We start from the raw sequence: 22,342 nt of genomic DNA on the forward strand, positions 1-22,342 counted from the left end.
GTGGGTTGCTGTTTCATTTCTATTAAGAAAGACCTAAAACCATTCCATTTCAGATCATTTAAGTGGAATACATACATCCATATATATATATATATATATATGTGTGTGTGTGTGTGTGTGTGTGTGTATATATATATGGATGTATGTATTGTTCTTTTGATAAGCCATCCCACTTCTTTTTTTCTTCTTACTTTAAGCACTGACCTTAAGTGTTTGGTGTCCATTCATATATCCATTTAAACCCCATTTTAAAGCATCTTGCGATTCTATAAATCTGGTAATGCTGTAGGTCACAATAGTATACTTGAAGAGATATAACTAGAGATAGAGATAGATAGCTTACTTATAAGGAAACACAGAAAATGTATAATGTTGATTTCCTTATCTCTGAACACCAGCATCATAATGGGGTTGGCATATTGTATGCCCAAAATCTTTACTGAGTTTCTTATTATAAACCTTATGTCTTCTCTTTTGTGGTTTTTTTAGGAGAAAATGTAATTGGTTTCATTGTAATGGCACCTAGTATAGCACTTGGAAACATAGTAGGCCCTCAGTAAATTATTTAAAAATTAATTGGAATATTTTCATGTGCCTGATGACACAGTAGATCTCATTTTACAAAATTGTTGCACTCAGAACTCGATATGATCAAACTAGTAAATCAGGGAGATTATTATAATACCCAAGGGTTGGAATTACAGAGGGATCTAAACCCTTCCTGCTTGAAGTTTGCACCAAGACCCAGCCGCAGTGGCCTCACTTGAGAACTTGTGAGAACTGCAGACCCTCAGGCCCCACCCTTGACCTACTGAAACAGTCTATTTTTAACAGAATCCCTAGGTGCACCTTAAAGTTTGAGAAGTTAAATAATTCCCCCAGAAACTTAAGCCATAATGTTACCTTATTTTCTCTCACTGTTGTGGATATACTTGTAAATGTTTCTCCCATTTTATTTCTTGAACAATTACATTTGAATAATTGCTTTGTAATCTAGTCTTTTCTCCTCTCTTAAATCTAGCTGACTTTATTTCTTTTTAAGAGTCAACTGTTTCATGAAATACAGAAAAAAATAACTGTTTAAGAAAAGTTCCATATTATCTTGTTGAAAAGCTCTTAAAAGGGAGAATTTGATAGATGCTGGGATGTTCAAACCTATTAAATGTTCCTCAGTTAAATTATATTTAGCACTTTTTTTTTTTTTTTTAAGTAGTCTCTATGCCCAGTGTGGGGCTCGAACTCATGAACCTGAGATCACGAGTCATATGTTCTGCTGACTGAGCCAGCCAGGCACCCCTCTCCTCGGTTAAACTATATTTACTACTTTTCCTGTGTAATGGCTTACCTATGTACCAAATTTATACTTTTATAACTAACTTATTTTCATTTCTATCCTATAACAAAATTGTTTCCCTTTGATATTTCAGAAGAGCTTTTGGGGAGGGAGAGATCAGGGCAGTGGATTATATACAATTTTATTAAGTCTTGGAACCTGTTTATGGAAAGTCAGAGGGTTTTAATATATAAAATATTAATTTAAAGGTGCTTTTTTGAAGTTGTTGAATGGACCATATGTATTTATTAGGGGTATTTTGTTACTATTTTTCCTTTTTTTTTCACCCCCCCAGTCAATGGTAAAAGACAAAAGGAAAGAGAGAAAATCATCACCTAGTAAAGAAAATGAGTCAAGTGAGAGTGAAGAAGAAGTTTCCAGGCCTCGGAAGTCACGGAAACGTGTAGATTCAGATTCAGATTCAGATTCGGAAGATGACATAAATTCAGTGATGAAATGCTTGCCAGAAAATTCAGCTCCTTTAATTGAATTTGCAAATGTCTCCCAGGGTATTTTATTGCTTCTGATGCTAAAACAACATTTGAAGAATCTCTGTGGATTTTCTGATAGGTAAGGTTACATTAGCAGTGAGAGAAAAAAATTTACCTGGTTCAAATTATAAAGAAATATGAAACTCAGTTTTGATTGCATGCTTATTTTCATATTAAAAATGTTCCTTTTTAAAGAAGGAACATAGTGTTGCTATATATTTTGTTGTGTAATATATCACAGTTTGTTCACTTTGTTCTTGAAGAGAAGACAAACATTTCATAGTCATAATGCATTGTAAATCAAAGGACTTTGTTGATTTCCTTAAAAAGACCTTATTAGAGAATTAAGCTGATCTTCATGTAGATTGCAAATTTAAGTGTTCAAAGAGCTGTGAATAAAGAATAGATGTAGACCAACTAGACTGAGCTCTCATAGAACCCAAATAGTCTCTAATGTAAGAGATAGTAAAGTACTAATTATTTGTGAATGCCCTATAATTTTACCCACAATTAGTCACTGTAGGTATCTTTTTTCTGCCTGTACCCATGAAACTTTGGTCATTTTTTTTTTTAAGTTTAATTCATTTATTTTGAGAGAGAGCATGGGAGGGACAGAGAAAGAGGGAAAGAATCCCAATTAGGCTCCGTGCTGTCAGCACAGAGCCCGATGCAGGGCTTGAATTCATGAACCGTGAGTTCATGACCTGAGCAGAAACCAAGAGTCGGACACTTAACTGACTGAGCCACTCAGGCACCCCTTGTCATTTTTCATTTCATTAAAACATTACATTAGGAATCACAAAGCTGGGGCACCTGTGTGGCTCAGTCAGTTAAGCATCCTACTACAGCTCAGGTCATGATCTCATGATTGGTGAGTTCGAGCCCTACGTCAGGCTCTGTGCTGACAGCTCAGAGCCTAGAGCCTGCTTCAGATTCTGTCTCCCTTTCTCTCTGCCCCTACCCCACTCATGCTCTGTCCCTCTCTCTTAAAAATGAAAAAACATTAAAAAAAAAAAAAAAAAAGGAATCACAAAGCCAAATGTTCATAGGAGATAGATCATGAAACGGAACAAAGGGGATTCAGGAGAAGGTCACTGGCAAACTGGAAAAAACACGTTTTATTTAAAGGACTCAGGTATTACTCAGATGTCCATCAATTTTTTGCCATAGAAGAGGGTAGGCATAATGTAGCCAAGAGCATCTACTTTTGCAAGAGAAGCTAGATAATCCAGGTTTTAATGGACATATCTTGATGTTAAATGTTGGCAACTAATTTAATGTAAAACCTTGTAAGGCCTTGAGGTGATGCTAAGGAGTTGGGGAGATTTTTTTTTTTTTTTTTTAACTTTTATTTATTTTGAGAGGGAGACAGCACACGTCTCTTGGGGAAAGGGCAGAGCGTGAGGGACACAGAGAATCCCCAGCAGGCTCAGAGCTGCCAGCACAGAGCCAGATGCAGGGCTCAAACCCACAAAGCCATGAGATCAAGACCCGAGCCAAAACCCAGGATGCTTAACCAACTGAGCCACCCAGGCACCCTAAGTCGGGAGGATTTTTAAGCCAGAGTTGTTAATAATATGAAACAGGTTTTGGCTGCTGTGTAGAGGATGAATAATTGGGAGGGCAGGAAAGTAGGAGGTAAACTAGTTACATAAACCAGTATTATATTGAAACTGTTCTACAATCATGATCATGGCACTCAAAAACAGACATGAGAAATACTTTCATTTAAATGATGCCTCTATTTCAGACAAATGCTGATGGAAACAAGAGAATATTATTCTTGTGAATCTTTGTCTTTATGTCTTTACTTCCCTTTTGAAATTATGTTTATTTTTGTGTACAAGTTCACTGGCTGAAATCTGTATGATAAAAAGTTTAATTATTAGTAAATTAAGTTTAACTGCAATCACTTTAAATATAAATGCCTGAAAAAATTTTAAAGTTAATGACTTTGTTTTCCCAAAACAGTAAAATTCAGAAATACTCTCCATCTGAATCTGCAAAAGTATATGATAAAGCGATAAACCGGAAAACAGGAGTTCATTTTCATCCCAAACAAACACTGGACTTCCTGCGGAGTGATATGGCTAATTCCAAAATCACTGAAGATGTGAAGAGGAGTATAGTAAAACAGTATCTAGATGTGAGTAGTAAAACCAAAATCTGTTTCTTTTTAATAGTGACTTTCTTGAAAAGTAAATTCTTTCCTGGGAGAAAGCAGTCCCCCTTACATTGAAGCTTCATAAACCACCAGGATGATTTTTCTGTATGTGGTTTTAATGAGTTCCTTGAAGCTTGCCTTTCCCATTTCACCCATTGCATCATAATTACTTTTTCTTAGGAAAGGCCAGCCCACTGCTCATTTTATTTCAGTAAGAATGAAAGCTTTTAGGCAGGTTTTAGGAAAAAAGCCATGCCCATGTGTGTATTTTTCTTAATTCAGTAGATTACATAGTTTATGGTTCATACAAGGAGAAAGTCATGAAAAAGTCATCCTCCTGCCCTCCAGCCATCCTGTTGCTCTCCTTCCTGGCAACCAGTATTAGTACTTTTTTACGTATTCTTACAGAAGTGTAATACAGGCTTATATATTTGTATGTCTCTTATATATGTACTCTGTTAACAAGTATGTAAGAATGTGTATATGTACAAAAAGTGCTTTTAAAATGTCTTGGAGTGGCTGGATGGCTCAGTCAGTTAAGCATCGGACTCTTGATTTTACCTCAGGTCGTGATCTCACTGTTTGTGAAATCAAGCCCCACATCAGTCTCTGTGCTGACAGTGTGGAGCCTGCTTGGGATTCTCTCTCTCCCTCTCTCTCTCTGCCCCGCCTCTGCTCATACTCTGTCTCTCTCCTCTCTCTCTCTCTCCCTCTCTCTCTCTATTTCTCTCAAATAAGCTTAAAAAAACACTTAAAATGTCTTTAAGACTAGGCAAATTCATAGAGACAGAAAATAGAATAGAGGTTGTTACCAGAAGGAATGAGGAGCTATTGTTTTAATAGGAACAGAATGAATTTCTGTTTGGGATGATAAAAAAGTTTTGGAAATGATGGTGGTGATGATTATACAACATGGTGAATATACTTAATGGCAATGAATTGAACACTAAAATCTAGAATGATAAGTTTTAAGGTATATTTTACCCCAGTAAAGTTTTATGTTTAAAGAAATATTTGGGGGGAGGATTGTCCCTCAAAAATAAAAATAGTTTTTTGTTTTAATCTACTTCAAGCAAGTAGCTAAACATAACTAATAATGATATTTTTGACCAAGAATGAAACCTACACAGTGGTTTTCATATTATTCATAGACTGTAAACCTTATATTCTAAAACTGAAAATTACTTTAATTCTCATTTAAAATTCTTTAACATTCTTTTTATCCTCTTTTATCTTCTTTCAGAGAAGGCAAAGGGGGACAGAAAATGGGGGAAATGTCTATCAGTATTTAATTATTAATTACTTGGTTGCTTGATGACTTGGACCAGGGTCAGCAGACTCCAACTTATGGGCCAAATCTGGCCCCCACTGCCTGTTTGTTTGTTTGTTTTTTTTTTCCCTACTGCCTGTTTAAATAAACTTCTATTAGAACAGCCATGCCCACTCATTTATGTTGTCGCTAGATGCTTTCACACTACAGTGACAAGAGTTGTATAGTTATGACAGAGACCACATGGTGTACAAAAGCCAAAAACGTTTACTATCTGGCTCTTTATAGAAAATATTTACCAGGCCCTGATGCAGACAATAGCTAAAGTCTATTTAGCAATTAAACTAGCACCCACACCCAATTACTGCTGTAGAAAACATTTAGGGGAAAATAATTTTAAAGGAAACATTTAAGGATTTAACAATCTTGCTTGAAATTATGTACATAAAATTCTAAATTCATATCTAATTTTTGTAGTTCAAACTTCTCATGGAACATCTGGACCCTGATGAAGAGGAGGAAGAAGGGGAGGTGTCAGCTAGTACAAATGCTCGGAACAAAGCAATTACCTCGCTGCTTGGAGGAGGCAGCCCTAAAAATAATGCAGCAGCAGAGACAGAAGATGATGAAAGTGATGGGGAGGATAGAGGAGGAGGCACTTCAGGGGTGAGGCGGAGGAGGAGTCAACGTATTTCGCAGCGTATTACGTAAAATGATTTTTATGTGCTTATATATGTCAGTCTATTAAATGTACACCAAGTAATGTAATACTTATGAGAGAAAACATTTTGTAGATAGAGATTCTCTACTTAACCATTTATACATCCTTTTGTAGAAAGTTTAACATAAAAGACAATAAAAAAGAAAAAACAGAAATGAGACTTATCCAGCATAAAGGGTTATTAATTTTTTTTGGATTGTATTAATGTGTGTTATCCTTTTTTATTGTTGCTAAGTTTTATGTAGCTTTATGGTTCATATGTATATATAATTTTATATATCAATAAGAGTAAAGACACGGGTACAAATTAAGAGTTATATGGTTTTACAAGTATATGTTAACCCCTTGGCGCTGGCGGTCACGGTGCGTCTCATTGCCGGCAATGGAAGTGTGCTGGGAAATCCCAAACTCCCGGCGTCAAGGGATTAAAAGCAATAAAAACAAAAATTTCACTAAAATTCTTTTGTGTAACACTTCGTCTTTTTTCCCCCCCCCAATGTTTTAGTCATTGAGAAGGTCAAAACGAAATTCAGACTCTACGGAGTTGGCAGCACAGATGAATGAAAGTGTTGACGTCATGGATGTCATCGCTATTTGCTGTCCAAAGTACAAAGATCGACCACAAATTGCAAGAGTAGTACAGAAAACCAGCAATGGCTTCAGTGTTCAGTGGATGGCAGGCTCCTACAGTGGCTCCTGGACTGAGGCTAAGCGCCGTGACGGCCGCAAACTGGTGCCTTGGGTAGACACTATTAAAGAGTCAGACATTATTTACAAAAAAATTGCTCTAACGAGTGCTAATAAGCTGACTAATAAAGTTGTTCAGACTTTACGATCCCTGTATGCCGCCAAGGATGGGACTTCCAGCTAATGAATTTGTACATGCAGCCAAATTTACAGGAATTTTTTTAAAAGGCAGAAAAACTTGAAATATCAACATTCTGGCAAAAAAAAAAATCAGTTTTATGAAGAGTAAGAATGGAACCTGGGATGCAGGAACAAAAGAAGGAAATGTTGGGCAAACATTTTTGTGGGAGCTCCCTTCGCTGTTGTGCAGCAGAAACAGATTCTCAGTTCATTTTTACTCCCACTGTATTATAGTTTAACAAAAATTGTTTATATCTTGGAAAAAAACTTTCTGTTTAAAAAATAAACAAGTGAATGTTGGAAATTAGTCTGTTAATGTTCTTAATAAAGTGTTCTTGGAGTTTAACCTAGCAGCGGATGGCTTTCTTTAGCTTAGCCCAGTTTCCAGGGAAGCATTGTTTTTTCCAGGCTGTAAAATGGCAGACTCTCCTGGATATATAATTTATTCTGTTGAAAAAAAAAAAAAAAAAAAAAAAAGCATGCAGTATCTATGACCTATCTGCAGAAGGAGTTTTTGTAAATGTAGATTTTGATGTATTAGGTCACCCTGAAAACAATACAAGAAAAGGGATCCCCAGGCAATCTGGTGGAGCGAATACTGCAATAAATTTTTTTACTTCTCTTTGTTACTTGTCTGTTTCCATTTGAATTTCTTATTGTAAAGATCTGTTTAAATCCATTTATATTATTTTGCAGTCTTTTATGTAAAATTTATTATATCACTGGTTTTCAAAGCAAAACATAAAATATTGTTTATACAGTTTGTATAGGCTGACTTCTGAATAATTGGTATCTATTATTTTCATTCCCATAAGAGGGTGTAAACAGTTAACTCCAGGGTTTTATTGTATCCTGCAATATTTAGTATTAACTATATATGATTTAGCACTGTGCCAAACACATTTTCAAGAGTACATTTTGATATAAAAAGAAACTATAGTTTATTCCTTGTATGCTTCAATTTCTTTCTAGTGATGTCATGATGGTAATATTTATTTTTTAAACCTGGGGAAAAGGTAACAGTCATGCTATTTTGGGAAACTAGCATTTCTCTTAGTTAAAATTATGCTGTGTGTTATTTTAGAAATAGAGTGGAGTATGACATTTCGTATTTACATTACATTTTTCACAAGTTATTTTTTAATGCTGAAAAAGGAGTAATTTTACTAGTTGAGATGTTTATTCATTTTCTATTCTAAACATTTTATACCTCTTTGGAGAACGGTTGTTATTACAAATGGGGAGAGTGGGTATTTAATCAGTTGATCTGCATAGTTGATGCTCAGAAATAGTAATGGCTAAAATCGCAGGGGAGAAGGTGTGTTTCAAATTTAAGTCTTTTAAAAACAATGTGTACTTATTTTTAAGTTCATTTTTAAAAGTTGACCTCTAGAATGTTAAGTTTTATGAAATTGGCCAATAAATTAAGATTCTCAATTTGTGAGGAAAAGTGACATTGCCACAAAATACCTTTTTGTGAACACTTATTAAACCACAATGAAAATAACTTTTCAGGATCTATTTCCGATGTGGAATTCTTTCAGAACATTTTCTTGAAGGAAATGTTTTCCCACTCTTCTTCCACTTAATTGTATGTTTCCTCTTCCTTTTTACTGTGAACTCTGTAGAATAAAACTAGATTGGCTTTTTTCCCCCATGGAGTAGTATGTTTAATCAGAAAGGACTTGAGGTAGCTAATGAAAACAATAGAAATTCATCAATAAGAGTAAAATACTAATGTAGAAAAAATATAAGAAAATAAAGTCTAGCCTGTAGAGTTCTAAAGAAGATGTAGTAAAACTGATCTTGAATGCTATGAAGGTTGACAATCGTGCATGCTGTTATTTGATTCTTAAAAAAACTCTGCTAGTTAAATGTTTTATCCCCATTTTGTAGATGAGGAAAACTGAGTCTCAGATTCAGTAATTAGTTTATAAATGTTGTAGGGATTTAAATTCGGAGTTGGAATAATTGTGTCTCACTATTCTAAGCTAATTAAACAATTAAAGGAGATGATCCTTATTGAAAGTAGATCAGTTCCTAAAGGATACTTAGTGTGTTTATACTTAGGGACCCTCTTCAGAGTGAGCTTTAGGGGGTAGGCACACAGTAGGTAAGGCTTCTCTTGCCAGGTGGATTTCTGTGTTCAGGAATTTTCCATACATTCTGAGTTCCAGTATTTTAGCTATTAATATAAGCCAAATGTTGATACAATTCCTAAGCCTTAACCCTTAAAATATACTAACCAAAGTTTTCAAAAGGTAGATTTCTCAAATGTGAATTTTTTAGGTCTTAACAGTAAAATAGGTTAAGGCCTTGACGGTCAAATCTACAAAATCAAACTTTCCGTGTATATTAAGGGTTTACAAAGTTCAATCTTAATCTGTAGTTTGTTGATACTGTAATATGCCAAATCATGTTTTATTGATTTGTATTGAAAAGAAGGTGTGTTCTATTTGATATAAAAAGCGCCAAGTACCTCTTCACTTTAATACATTAATTACGAAATTTTTGTATTTTCTTAAATTGTTTACTATTTTGACAGCGAATGGGTAGTTTAAAAAATTTGTATCAAAATACAAAGGCAGAAAACAATTTAGTAATCTCTAGTGAGAAATTCTAAACTTGTAAAGAAAAGTAGTATGTAGCTTACTTTGTTGATATGTTGAATATTTGAACCATTAGCAGGTAACTGAAGCACACAGTTATTGACGACTGTAGTCTATCCATGAAGACAGGTAAGTCCAGCTTTTCTGTCCAATGTGGATTTCATGAGCAATGAGCAAAGTTATCATATGTTCACGTAGAAAGTGAACTTACCCAGGAAGGTATGTGGTTTTCTTCACCCGTACTCCGCTTTCGGTTGCACAAAGAACTCAGTGTGGTCACTAGCACAGCACCCAGGTGGTCTGCATCTCCAAAGCTATTGATACTAAACTGGAATAAGGTTACTTTTGCCAATATAAAACCATCAGATCATTCACTTGAAATGATCATGTAATTTGAGACACTTGACAGTAAATTTTGTGTTACAGAAATCCTACTTGTTTGAACCTTTTGCTGTTTTGCCTTGCTCATTTTAAAACTGAAGTTGGTTTAACCCCTTAGCTAATTTTTGTCATAGGAAGCATATTATTCATTACACAACTTGGTGTAATATTTTTATTTGAAAATTTTCCTAACCACTCATTGTTCTGTTGGTCCTAACAGTTGAATGTAAATTTGATGTAATAGGTCACTGACCAAACAAGTTCCCATTTGCATAGTTTATTGACCAAGTGGTGATAAAATCCCTGTGTTCTGTGTGATAATCCAGTGAATACCACCGACCCACCCTTCTTTGTGAGGCGCCACTTGTATATGGCTTCATGGCCCACACTGATGCAGAATGCACACATTCTTTGATTCTCATCAGCATTTTTTTTTAATGATTTTAACTTTTGGTTAGAGAATCACCACAGACCCATCACTCAGTTTCAATCATTCTGAATTTCTGACCAAGCTTATTTCAGCTACACCCTCTATATCCTCCTCTATATTTTTCTGAAACCCCAGATACATTATTTCATCTATAAACACATCATCTTTAAATATTAATACTCCTTGACATCAAATATCCAGTAACTTCAAATTTTCAATGTCCTCAAAATGTCTTTTTTAGTTTTAGGTCTTAATCTATAGATGTCTTCATCTTTTATTCTTTACAAATTTTTTAATGAAGAAACTGAATCTTGTCCTTGGGTTCTTAAGAAATAGTTGGTTCTAAATAGAGGAACAACAGTTATTTTCCGCTTTGTAATCCTTTTTCGTAACTGAATTTATTTTGGGTTTGAGAGACATTGTCTCTCTCCCAAACTCCTGTGTATTGATTCTTAAGCCTGCGTAACCAGAATAGTGGTGCCATTACAGAGATAATGAAGTAAGGAGGTAGGTCTAGTTTTCAGAAAGATGGTGATAAACGTTTGTTTAATCCTTTGAATTTTAGTTGGCAAATGCCAAACAGGCAATTAGAGATGAAGAACTAAAGTAAGGAAACACAAGTTTAAACAGATAACAGAAGTTTCCCTGTGATTAAAGTTCCTCTGTTAGTCAGAATTTTGTTACCTACTGTTTGAAATAAGTGGACAATCGGTCGTGGTTATTTTTTATTATATAGTTTGTAGGCATTGCAGTTTTGTTGAATGTAATTTTGCTTCTATTTGTGACTTTTTTTTCAGTCATTAGAACTTAGAAATGAAAAGTTATTTTGTGTTACTTTGTCATATAGTTGTACTGTCTGCACCCTTTTTTTCCCCACAAGAAATGGCAGTGTTAAGTTTGCCGTGATCATAACTTGCCTAGAATTGTAATTTAGAACAAAGAACAGGAAAATGTAATCATAATCTAAGTTTGTCATAAAACCTAAACTGATAATGGATCTCCACATTCCATAGTTTTAAAAAATTTCTATAGAGTCTTAAAATATGAGGGATCTGACAACTCATTTAATCCAGATATTCATGAACCTCTTTAAGTATCTAATGAAAGCCATGAAATCTCTACTTAGGAAACTAAACAAACCCTTCTTAGAAGACTGAACAGAATTGTGCATATAATTTCAGGGGATTTCCGGTCACTCCCACCAGTGACATGTATAAACTGCTTTGGAAATCCATTAACTACAGGTGAAGAGAAATTGAGGCTCAAATAGGTGAATTGATATCTACAAGCTACAGTTGACCCTTGAACAACATGAGTTTGAACTGTGCAGTTCCACTTATATGCAAATACTGTAACTTACTTTCCTTGTGATTTTCTTAATTTTTTCTTTTTTCTGCTAGCTTAACGGTAAGAATACAGCATATAATACACATAACGTGTTTATTAACAGTGTTATCAGTAAGGTTTCTAGTCAACAGTAGGCTATTAGTAGCCAAGTTTTTGAGTCAAAAGTTACACATGACTATGTGGGAGGTCTCGGTGTCCCTAAACCCTACATCATTCAAGGGTTACCTGCATATACCTACTTAGTACCAAGAGCCAAGAGCAACCCTCCAGGCTCTTTCTCACCTCCCAGATCAGTTGCTCTTACAAAGAAGATTCATCTGGAAAGTCCTTATTCAGTCGTAAGATATGAATGTAGAGAAACTAATGACTAAATGTTGTGGATTTTTTTTTTTTATACCTTTTCAAAAGATCCACTTTATAGCTTCAGATTTTGAGATGCCTACTGTCCTGTTAGATAAAGGGAGAAGGTAAAATGTGAACATTTTATGGGTCCCATTTTTATTTTAATTTTTTTCCATATTACCTGGCTAATCTTGAAGATGGGAAGAATCCAGAAACCAGGGAGGGATTAGAGAGTTTCAAGGAGGAAGTAGAGAGCAACATGTGAAATTCAGTAAGATCAAAACACAAAAATTATTGAACGTGGCTAATCTTTAGTAGAAGACTAAAACTTGGAGTGGTGAAAAGAGTATTAACTTTGAATTCAGAACACAGCCTGAAGCCATGTGATTCTGAAATAAGTGTGATGAAGTTTGGTAAATACAACCACTTAACATGTTATGTGGGAGCTTATTTAAAGAAATCCATAATTGGAGTATTTGGCTGGCTCAGAGCATGTAACTCTTGATCTCAGGGTTGTTTTTTGTTTTTTTAAATATATTAAATTGTCAAATTGGTTTCCATACGACACCCAGTGCTCATCCCAGAAGATGCCCTCCTCAATACCCATCACCCACCCTCCCCTCCCTCCCACCCCCCATCAACCCTCAGTTTGTTCTCAGTTTTTAAGAGTCTCTTATGCTTTGGCTCTCTTCCACTCAAACCCCCCCCCTTCTTTTTCCTTCCCCTCCCCCATGGGTTCCTGTTAAGTTTCTCAGGATCTCAGGGTTTTGAGTCTGAGCTTCACACTGGGCATAGAGATTACTTTTAAAAAATCTGCATCTTTTGTGCATATTTGGATTCGAATGGTTAAGTGGGGGAGATATGGGCCACAGAATTCTGAAAGTGTAGATAGTACTGTGCAGAGGAACCAGCATGTGAGTAGTAGGATTTCAAAAGATGAAGCTACGGAAAGTAAGGACAGCTAAGCATACACTGCCCAGAACTTAAATTTTAATGCATAGGCCCTGGAAGAATTGTAAGCAAGGAATTAGTGAAAGCTCACTTTGGCTGCTACGTAGAGGGTAGATTTGAAGGGGTCAAGAAGAGGACATTGACGCGACAGTCTCAGAGATGGTGAGAGCCTGAACTAGGATGATGATTGCAGTAGGGATAAAGAGAAGATTGGAGAGATTGTAGATGTATGTAGGAGATAAAAATGGCAGGACTTGACAGTTGACTGAATGAGGTAAAGGAAGACAGCGGTGTCAAGAATAGCCATCAGGTTTTTCTACTTTCCATAACTAGGTTTAGACAAGCTGGAAGCTAGTATCTGAGGGCTTTTTGGATGATGTCCAAAAGGTGGGAACATGACACCTTCAGGAGGGAACTTTGGACTGAGCCTGCTTTGGGGACTCATCAGCATGTAAGCTGTTCAGTGAGCAGCACAGAGCCAAAGGAAGGACCTTGGAGACTACCAACATTTAAGGTACAGCAGGAGGACAATGAATTTGTGGAGGAGATGAGAAATGATTAGAGGAAGATGGGAAGAATCCAGAAACCAGGGGTTAGAGGGTTTCAAGGACCAAGCAGAGCGCAACATGTGAAATGCAGTAAAGTCAAAGTGGAAAACGTATTGATCCTGCCATTCAGGATGTAAATGGAAACCTTTAGGGAGAGTAGTTTCAGAAAGAATGAGAACAAAATCAAACACTATAGTTGAGAAATGAATGAGAATCTTGTCAGGAAGAGTGGCCAGGCAGGAAGAGAGACAACAGAGTACTGACATGCTGAGTAGAGAAGCTGGAGAGAAAAGCAGATAAAAGGGCCTGAAAAGCCACATTCAAAAGTTTGGAAGGGCTTTCACTCGGTATAATATACTCAGAGTTGTGGTTCAGAAAGATCACTTGCTGGCTGCATTGTGGGGAACCATGATGATGCCAAAATGCATAATTGTGTTATTTTTCTCTAGTGGGGCCAGCTGCACAGCAAGGAAGGTGATCTGCCGCTGGGCCAGGACTGGGAAACCTTGGGTGTAATTGAGCTAGGCTGAGAGAAAAAGGAAGGATTAAGGTTTAAAGGCCTCCATCAAATGGAAAAGCAAGTGTAATGAGAGTAGCAGAAATGGAATAATGGGGTGATAAGGTCAGAGGAATGTGTGAGATGCTGAGGTAGAGTGGTTCTGGAAACAAGGTATAAGAATGTGACCCTAAGAATGAATTAGTAAAGTAAAGAGGTGACGTTTGGCATTGGAGAGAGCGAGAAACCACAGGCTACATTCTGCACTCCTTTCCTGAGCTTAAAACATGGATTCTTCTTTCTTTTCTGTCATACTAACAGTTTGTCTTGGATATCACTTGGTACTGACACTGGTTATTTTTAGTTTTTGCAAAATCAGTCACTTGACAGGTATTTGCTAAGTGCTTACTATAAGCAACGAACTGTGCTGGACCAATGGCAGTAAGTTTGTGTTCCAGTGGCAGAGACGAAATGAATCGCAAAGTACACAATTTTACAGCTATTAGGTTACAATTGAATTGTGTTCTTGAGAGAAAAAGTAACAATCTATGAGAGTATGTAGCACTGGAGTAGTCTGGAAGGCTGGGGGAGATGAGAAATGCTTCCTTCTCCAAGTGAAACTAATCCTCAGGTAAAGCCTGACATGTAATATAGATAGATACCAAATAATGTTGGTTGAACCATTAAGAAATGGGAAATAATTTTTAATGGCTCTCAGCAGTTCATTCCTTAGGGACATGATGGTTGAGGTCCGAATTCTATGGGGAAAAAAATTGTTGGGGAGGAAAGGGATGCAAGGAGAATCCCAAACTGATGGCACGGTATATGCAAAGGTGCCTTCAGAAGCTTCATGGTTCCAGGAAATGGCAGAGAACAAGACAGTAGAATGAAGCTGATGATGTAGATGGGCCAAATCATGTTTTTGTAGACCAGACCATGGTAAGGATGTCCGAGGAGCAATAGGAAGCCATTAAAGAAATTAAGATGGGTGAGAGTAGAATAGAGCTTTGCATTTGTGAAATTTGCATTTTTAAAAGATCACTGGCTACAGGTTATACAGTAATTGAGGAGGCCATAAAGGTCCATATGAAAGATGATGATAGCTTGAGTTGGGGTGGTGGTGGTCAAAGGAGAAAAGTGGCCTCATTTGTAAACGGTTAAATTGGTCACATAGTTTTGCCTGGATATTGTTTAAATTGTAATAAGGAGAGAACATGAATTTCCTTAGTAAGATGCAGTGAGACAAGTCTTCCTGGGTAGGTCTCCACATAGAAGACAACATGGCTTACACTTGATTCATCTGAAGGACAGCCCAGGGGGAATAACCACAGTTTGAAGTGAGGAAAGGAATCAAAAGACGTGACATTATCCAAAAAGGAGAAAAGTGGGCTTAGTGGATTTCTGTGCAGCTTGTAACTGCTAATTGAATCTTTAAAATCCTGCCTTTTATACAAAGTAATCCCAAGATAAAAATTTTAACAAGATAGGCTTTTAATGCGATAATGCATACAGTTTCTGTTATTTACTAGTTTAATTTTTCTAATTAAATTTAAAGAAATAATCCCTTGTTCATAGAAGCAACCACTTTGAACTCTTTTAGCTTTTTCTTTGGGTAGCTATATTTCTAAATGTACTATTATAATTTATTAATTGTAATAGAATTATTAAGTCTAGACTTTATGTTATCACGATTAACTTTTTTATGAAAGATAAGGACTTAGTTCTTATGCCCTCCCAATATGGATATCGCTATATATAATGAACATTTATGTAATATAACACTATGTAAATAATTGCTAAATCACAGCTGGCATTTAGTGTACTAGATGAATGTTTCCTTTTTGTGTATATGCTCATTTCCCTTTAGTGAAATTGCTTTGCTTTTCACTCACATAAATTCCACACAGTAATCTGTAATTCTTTTTTTTTTTAATTTTTTTTTTTTTTAACATTTATTTTTTGAGAGACATAGAGAGACAGAGCACAAGTTGGGGAGGGGCAGAGAGAGAAGGAGACACAGAATCCGAAGCAGGCTCCAGGCTCCGCCGAGCTGTCAGCACAGGGCCCAACGCGGAGCTGGAACTCACAAACCGAGAGATCATGACCTGAGCCGAAGTCAGAAGCTTAACCGACTGAGCCACCCAGGTGCCCCAGTAATCTGTAATTCTTGTAGAGTGGTCTGTTTGAGTCTCTTCCCCACTCCCCCTCCCATCCCCCACCCTCGTTCCTCCATCCAGAAACTCCTTCCTGGAGCTGCTCTAACGTTTCGCACCAGTACGGACTGATTTTCAAGGACTGCTGCTAAGGTGCTGTACCAGACTTTTCCTACCCCTCTTTCGGTTGGATCCAGAACCCATGTCTAGAATCCATGCCTTCCTCCTTTTTGCCTAAAAATGTTTGCTTGAGCATAAACTGCCATGGCTTTCTAAGAATGGACACATAAGGACAAACTTGTTGAGTCATTAGAGGTCTGAAAATGTCTTTATTCTCACCTCAGATGTGATATCTGGGTCTAGAATTCTGAGTTAAAATCTAGCCTGTGTTGTTGCTGTTAAAAGGGCTGCTACCATACTGATTTTGTTCCTTCGTAGACAACCTGTGTTTTCCAGCTCTAGAAGCTTTTAGGATGTTTTATGTATTTCCCATATTTTAAAATTTCACTTTGATTCCTTAATGGGAATCTTCTAAAAAATCATTTTGCAGAGTACATGGACTTCTAATCATTGAATCTGTGTCCTTAACTATGGAGAATCTTGATAATTTCTTCCCTGTTAGTTTCTTTAATTTTTTAAGGAGGCTCCACACCCAACATGGAGCTTGAATCCACAACCCTGAGATCATGAGTCACACACACTACAGACTGAGCCAGCCAGGTGCCATGCCCCTTAGGTTCTTAGTTTCTCTGTGGTTTCTGTTAATTCAGGAACTCTTCTGGACTAATCTCAGTTGGTGTTTTTGCCCATTTTGGGGATGGGGCTGGTCTTTTGGGTCTGTCTTTTAACTCTTCCATGAAATTTTTTATTTGGCTACATTTTATATTTCAGAGTTTCTTCTTGTTCTCTGACTGTTCCTCTCATACAATTACTTGTTCTTATTTATGAATGCATATCTCCCTATATCTATCAGATTAGAAAGGAGATTTCTCACTTGCCATTTGGAAACCTGAGCTCAAGTCACAGCCAATGATGCATCATGTTCAGATTTGAGGAGGCTGATAAATCACATTCCTCACTCCTTCAAGTTCTCATTAGAATTATAAGCTAGAGTCCAAAAGATGGAAGTAAAACACACAGCTTTCTTGTCAGTAGAGCTGGAGTAGAGAACATATTGTTATTGTAGTCTGGACCTGCAACCACAACCAAGCTTGCTGCCATTTGCCCCTAATCTAGGCCTTGCTGTGTGGCTATTCTGCAAAGTAAATATTTAATCTGCTCAGCCTGCTGAAGGAGTCATTGCTGCCCCTCGCTCAAAAGCACCAAGAACAGGGGTGCCTGGGAGGCTCAATAGAAGCTTCTGACTGTTGATTTCAGCTCAGGTCATGATCTCACAGTTCTTGGGATCAAGCCCCACATGGGGCTCTGCACCAACTGTGGAGGAGCCTGTTCGGGATTCTCTCTCCCTCTCTCTCTGCCCCTTCCCCCCTCCCTCAAGATAAATAAACATTAAAAACAACAACATGGGAATCAATTGATGTAGAATTCTTGCCTTTCACCAATCAGAAATAAAAATCCTCTTTAATAGAAATAACATCATGGAAATGTGGGAATAGGGTTTCCTCTGTCATTGAGCATTCCAATTTGTTTAAAAAAAAAAAGAAAAGAAAACATTTTTTTAGGGGTGCCTGGCTGACTCAGTTCATCTGGTGGAACTTTTTCTTTCAAAGGCCAGAAAATAAGTATTTTAGTCCTTGCAAGTTATACAAGTCTATGTAGCAACTGTTCAGCTCTGCCACTGACTAACAGAAGCAGCATAGATAGTGTGTAAATGGGTGGGCAGATTGTACGTTTCGGTAAAACTTTATTTCTGGAACCAGAGAGTAGGCCAGATTTGCTGACCTCTGCTCTAAGGTGATCAGATGCAAAGCCGGACTCCGGCCTGGGACCTAACAACTGGGAGTTCTTTGCAGAGATGAGGAGCTTTAACTGTCCTACATAAGACTTAACGACCATGATTCTCTCTCCCCTTTTTGTGCCTGTCAGTTCTGAGTCTTAAGTCCACTGTTTATCAGTATCCTCTTTTGCACAAATTATGCCATGGCTTCCTCCATCCTCTTATACTGATTGCTGTTTCTCTCACCCAGCAATATCTCTTCTCCCATTTTATTCATATTGATTTATACATTTTAAAATTCCTTTATTATCCTTTCACTTGGATCTTGAGAGAGAAGGAATAAAAATAATTTAGCAATACACTATCAAGAAACCATTTTAAAATTCTTAATGCTGCCATTATTTTCATTAGCTTGTTTTTACATTTACTGGGTGTGAATACATTTTAAGTACTTCTTTTTAAATTAGTATCCTTGTTTTTTAAAATCCTATATAGAAATTTTCCCTTCAGCTAGGCAACTTGTGTCACAGATCTCTGCCCCAATCCCACATATATAGATAGGAACAGGCTGGGCCATTCATTCCCAACTTACAAACCAACCTTACCTAACAAGGATTTTTTTCTTCTCCCTTATTACCTAGATTTAGTATTTTTATGGAAATGAAAGCATTAGTTTCCACCAGGGTCTCCTTCATTACATAGGGCCATAGTCCAGATGCTGAACACACAAGAATGTTCAGGGTATAAAAAATGTTTAAAGGAAAGTGGGAATTCTGGAGAGCTACCCAGTGTGACTTCTGAGCAGTTATCAAGTGCATTTTCCTTTTTCTCGTATTTCCTCAGCAAGATCCAAGATTTGATTTCTAGACAAAAGCTAAGCAAGACACAAAGCATGGTATGTAATAATTTGAATTATTGAGAAATGGAAAATTGTATAAGCAATAATGGCTTATGATTAGTCCATCCAACATTTATTGAGTATAGAGTCTGGCTGGAAACAGTGCTGAAGTGAGAAAGTAAGGAAGTCTGAAGTCAGTGTTTTAAATCCAGGTACATATATATAAATTCTTGGCAGCTTGTTTGAGCTTTCTTTCCTGGTGGATTCCAAACTTAGCCAGAATACTTTGGTTTAGTGATACACCATGCTAAATGCTGTATAACCTTTTTAAAAAAAATTTTTTTAATGTTTACTTATTTTTGAGAGAGAGAGAGACAGAGTGTGAGCAGGGGAGGGGCAAAGAGAGAGAGAGACAGAATCTGAAGCAGGCTCCAGGCTGAGCTATTAGCGCAGATCCCGACGCGGGGCTCGAACTCACAGACCATGAGATCATGACCTGAGCCAAAGTCAGACGCTTAACCGACTGAGCCACCCAGGCGCCCCTGTATAACCTTTTCTAATAAAACTGTGAGCAAAGATTCAGTTTTGAGAAATTGGAGAACACTTCTGATAACTGGAGGTATTTCCCAAGCATGGTAAGTGTCTAAAATCTATATATAGAAACTGATGCTTTTAATCTATGTGTGGAGGGCATGAAGTGGGTCTGAAACATTCATTTGCATGATTCCTCTGTGTTAAGATACACTAGGCAAAATAATCATATTGCAGCATTCTTTTTAATGTTTATTTAGACGGAAAGCATGAGTGGGGGAGGGGCGGAGAGGGAGGGAGAATTCCACACTGTCAGCACAGAGCCTGGCGTGGGGCTCGATCCCCCGTGAAATCATGACCTGAGCCAAGATCAAGAGTTGGACCCTTAACTGAGCCACCCACGCTCCCCTAGAGATAACTGTTTTAGCTACCATTGTAGCTGGGTTTTTTTTTGTGCTCTGACCCCTCAATCACATGTGCATGCAACACGTCTCATGTTGTAGTTGCTTGTAAACTCATGTCCTATGCTTGACTATATTTTTTGAGGGTAGAAACACTCTCTTCTTTATCTCGTACTCTCACACTGAACAAATGAAATAATTGAATACTTGGATAAATGAAAACAATGGCTATTTAGCTTTTCTGCCTAAAAAGAGCTTTTTATAAACTACTGTCCGGGAATACCAGTGGGTGGGTATTGCTGTATTTATATCAGAGAAGACCAGTATATGACCAGCTGTTACCCCAGCTCACCTGTCACTTAGCTTCCCCAGAATGTGAGAGACCAAAGCAACTTGAGGGGCTGGTGAACAAGCTGGCTTCTCTCTCCAAGTTGTGCCTACATGTGGCCTCTTCCACACCCAGAACCCAGCCATTTCCCTTGGCCGCATTCAGAGGCTTAGACACCCCAATATTGTGGGGCAGTGGGAGAAACCCATGCATAACTGATCCCAGGTCCTATCCTAGTCAGTGACCCATGTCACCTGGGCCCACATGGGGCAAGTGCAGTCATTGCACAGACAGGGAGGGAGAGCTCATCAGGATTTTAAAATTCATTATAGCTTATTTTGTAAAAGAAGAGTTGTTCTGAAGATACTGGTGAGTCTTTGTGTTGTTACCTGTCTTGTAAAGCAGTGTGTAATTTCTGGCTAATATCTTCAGCTCTGATTGCAAACTGTTACCCTTAGTGATCGCCCTGCCTTTTTTTTTTTTTTGCTTGTTTTATGTTTAGTTTCATCAAAAGCAATATAAAGGCTGTATGATAAGTAACTAAGAAGCATCAAAGGCAGAGTTCTAGCCCGTGGAATCATGCAGGCCTGTATTCATAACCCAGCTCTGCGGCTCACTTTGTGCCTTCAAATATGTTATTTACAACCTATCTTATAGAAGTGTTGAAGTGTTGAGATAATAAGGAAAGCATTTTGGGACACCTGGGTGGCCCAATCAGTCGAGTGTCCAATTTTGGCTCAGGTCATGATCTCACAGTTTGTGGGTTTGGGTTCCCGTGTCGGGCTCTGTGCTGACAGCTCAGAGCCTGGAGCCTGCTTCGGATTCTGTGTCTCCCACTCTCTCTGCTCCTCCCTGCTCGTGCTCTCTTACTCTCTAAAGTAGATAGATAAGTAAGTATTTTAAAAAGATATGGAAAGTACTTTGCATACTATAAATAGTAAATGGTGTTCTTAACCCTAGAACTTTCTTATCATTCTTGATCGTTCTTTCCATACAGCGTAACTTGGCACCCGTCAAGGTGTTTACTGCTAAGAGGCTTATGTGCCTGGCTCTTCCAGTTGTCAGAGAGGGTGTCCAGGCACATTTGCCGTTTTGAAAAAGGACCACGGTTGTGCTGTGAGGGTCCCAAGTTTCAAAGCAGAGTTTTCCTTTCCTTCCTCTGCACTTCTGTTTTGCTTTCTTGCTTCAAATCGACTACCGTGTATCGGGTCCTCTTAGTCACAGGTTTCTGTCCTCAAAGAATTTCTAATACGATATGTATACAGAAGGTTAAAGAAGTTTGCCTGTTTTTCTAGGAACTGCTACTTTTACCACACAGAACAAAGGCGATGGAGCCAAAGTGGCAGTAAGAAAGCCTGTGCTGTCTCCAGTTACCTTCCACAAAGGTAATGGGAAGTAAAGTTCTTTTTTTGTTTTAAGTAGGCTTCGCACCTAGTGGGGAGCCCAACATGGGACCCGACCCTGAGGTCAAGACCTGGAGCTGAGATCAAGAGTCAGATGCTTAGCCGACCGAGCCACCCAGGCACTTCAAGAATAAAATTCTTTTTTAAAAAATTTTTAAAAAGATTTTATTTATTTTTGAGAGAGAGGGAGAGACAGAGTACGATCAGGGGAGGGGCAGAGAGAGAGGGGGAAACAGAATCTGAAGCGGGCTCCAGGCTCTGAGCTGTCAGTATAGAGCCCGATGCAGGGCTTGAACTCGTGAACCGTGACCTGATCATGACCTGAGACAAAGTTGGATGCTTAATGGACTGAACCACCCAGGTGCCCCAAGAATAAGGTTCTCGAACTTAAATTTTTAAAAATCATAAGACACGGGGTGCCTGGGTGGCTCAGTCAGTTACGCGTCCTACTCGTGATTTTGGTTCAGGTCATGATCTCATAGGTCGTGAGTTCGAGCCCCATGTCAGGCTTCGCATCGTCTCTCCCTCTCTCTACCCCTCCCCCGCTCAAGTTCGCACTCTCAAAATAAACTTAAAAATTTTCTTAAGTCATAAGACACTCTCAGAAATGTCAAATACAGGGCACCTGGGTGGCTCAGTTGGTTAATTGTCTGACTCTTGGTTTTGGCTCAGGTCATGATCTTGTGGTTCGTGGGTTTGAGCCCTGCCTTAGGCTCTGCACTGTGGAGCCTGCTTGGGATTCTGTCTGTCTCCCCCTCTCTCTCTGCCCCTCCCCTGCGCTCGCTTGCTTGCTCGCTCTCTCTCAAAATAAACAAACTTTAAAAACTATTTCAGATACCGA

At 37.9% G+C, this 22,342-nt stretch overlaps 1 protein-coding gene across 4 annotated transcripts in view; it reads left to right on the forward strand.

Moving 5' to 3' along the window:
• NIPBL (NIPBL cohesin loading factor) overlaps positions 1-7,475 on the forward strand; it is a 197,158-nt gene extending 189,683 nt beyond the window's left edge. For 3 of the 4 annotated variants that reach the window (XM_078445006.2, XM_078445004.2, XM_078445014.2), the window contains 4 exons: positions 1,629-1,903; positions 3,796-3,970; positions 5,736-5,924; positions 6,485-7,475. In XM_078445006.2, coding sequence (XP_078301132.1) covers positions 1,629-1,903; positions 3,796-3,970; positions 5,736-5,924; positions 6,485-6,850 — 1,005 coding nt within the window. In that variant the 3' untranslated portion in view covers positions 6,851-7,475. Of the gene's footprint in view, positions 1-1,628; positions 1,904-3,795; positions 3,971-5,735; positions 5,966-6,484 lie in introns of all 4 variants that reach the window. The other variant, XM_078445009.2, reaches the window with a different exon arrangement.
• The last annotated feature ends 14,867 nt before the right edge of the window (positions 7,476-22,342 follow it).

This window comes from Panthera onca, chromosome A1, assembly GCF_046562875.1.
Source record: "Panthera onca isolate mPanOnc1 chromosome A1, mPanOnc1 haplotype 2, whole genome shotgun sequence".
Classification (NCBI taxonomy): Eukaryota; Metazoa; Chordata; class Mammalia; order Carnivora; family Felidae; genus Panthera; species Panthera onca.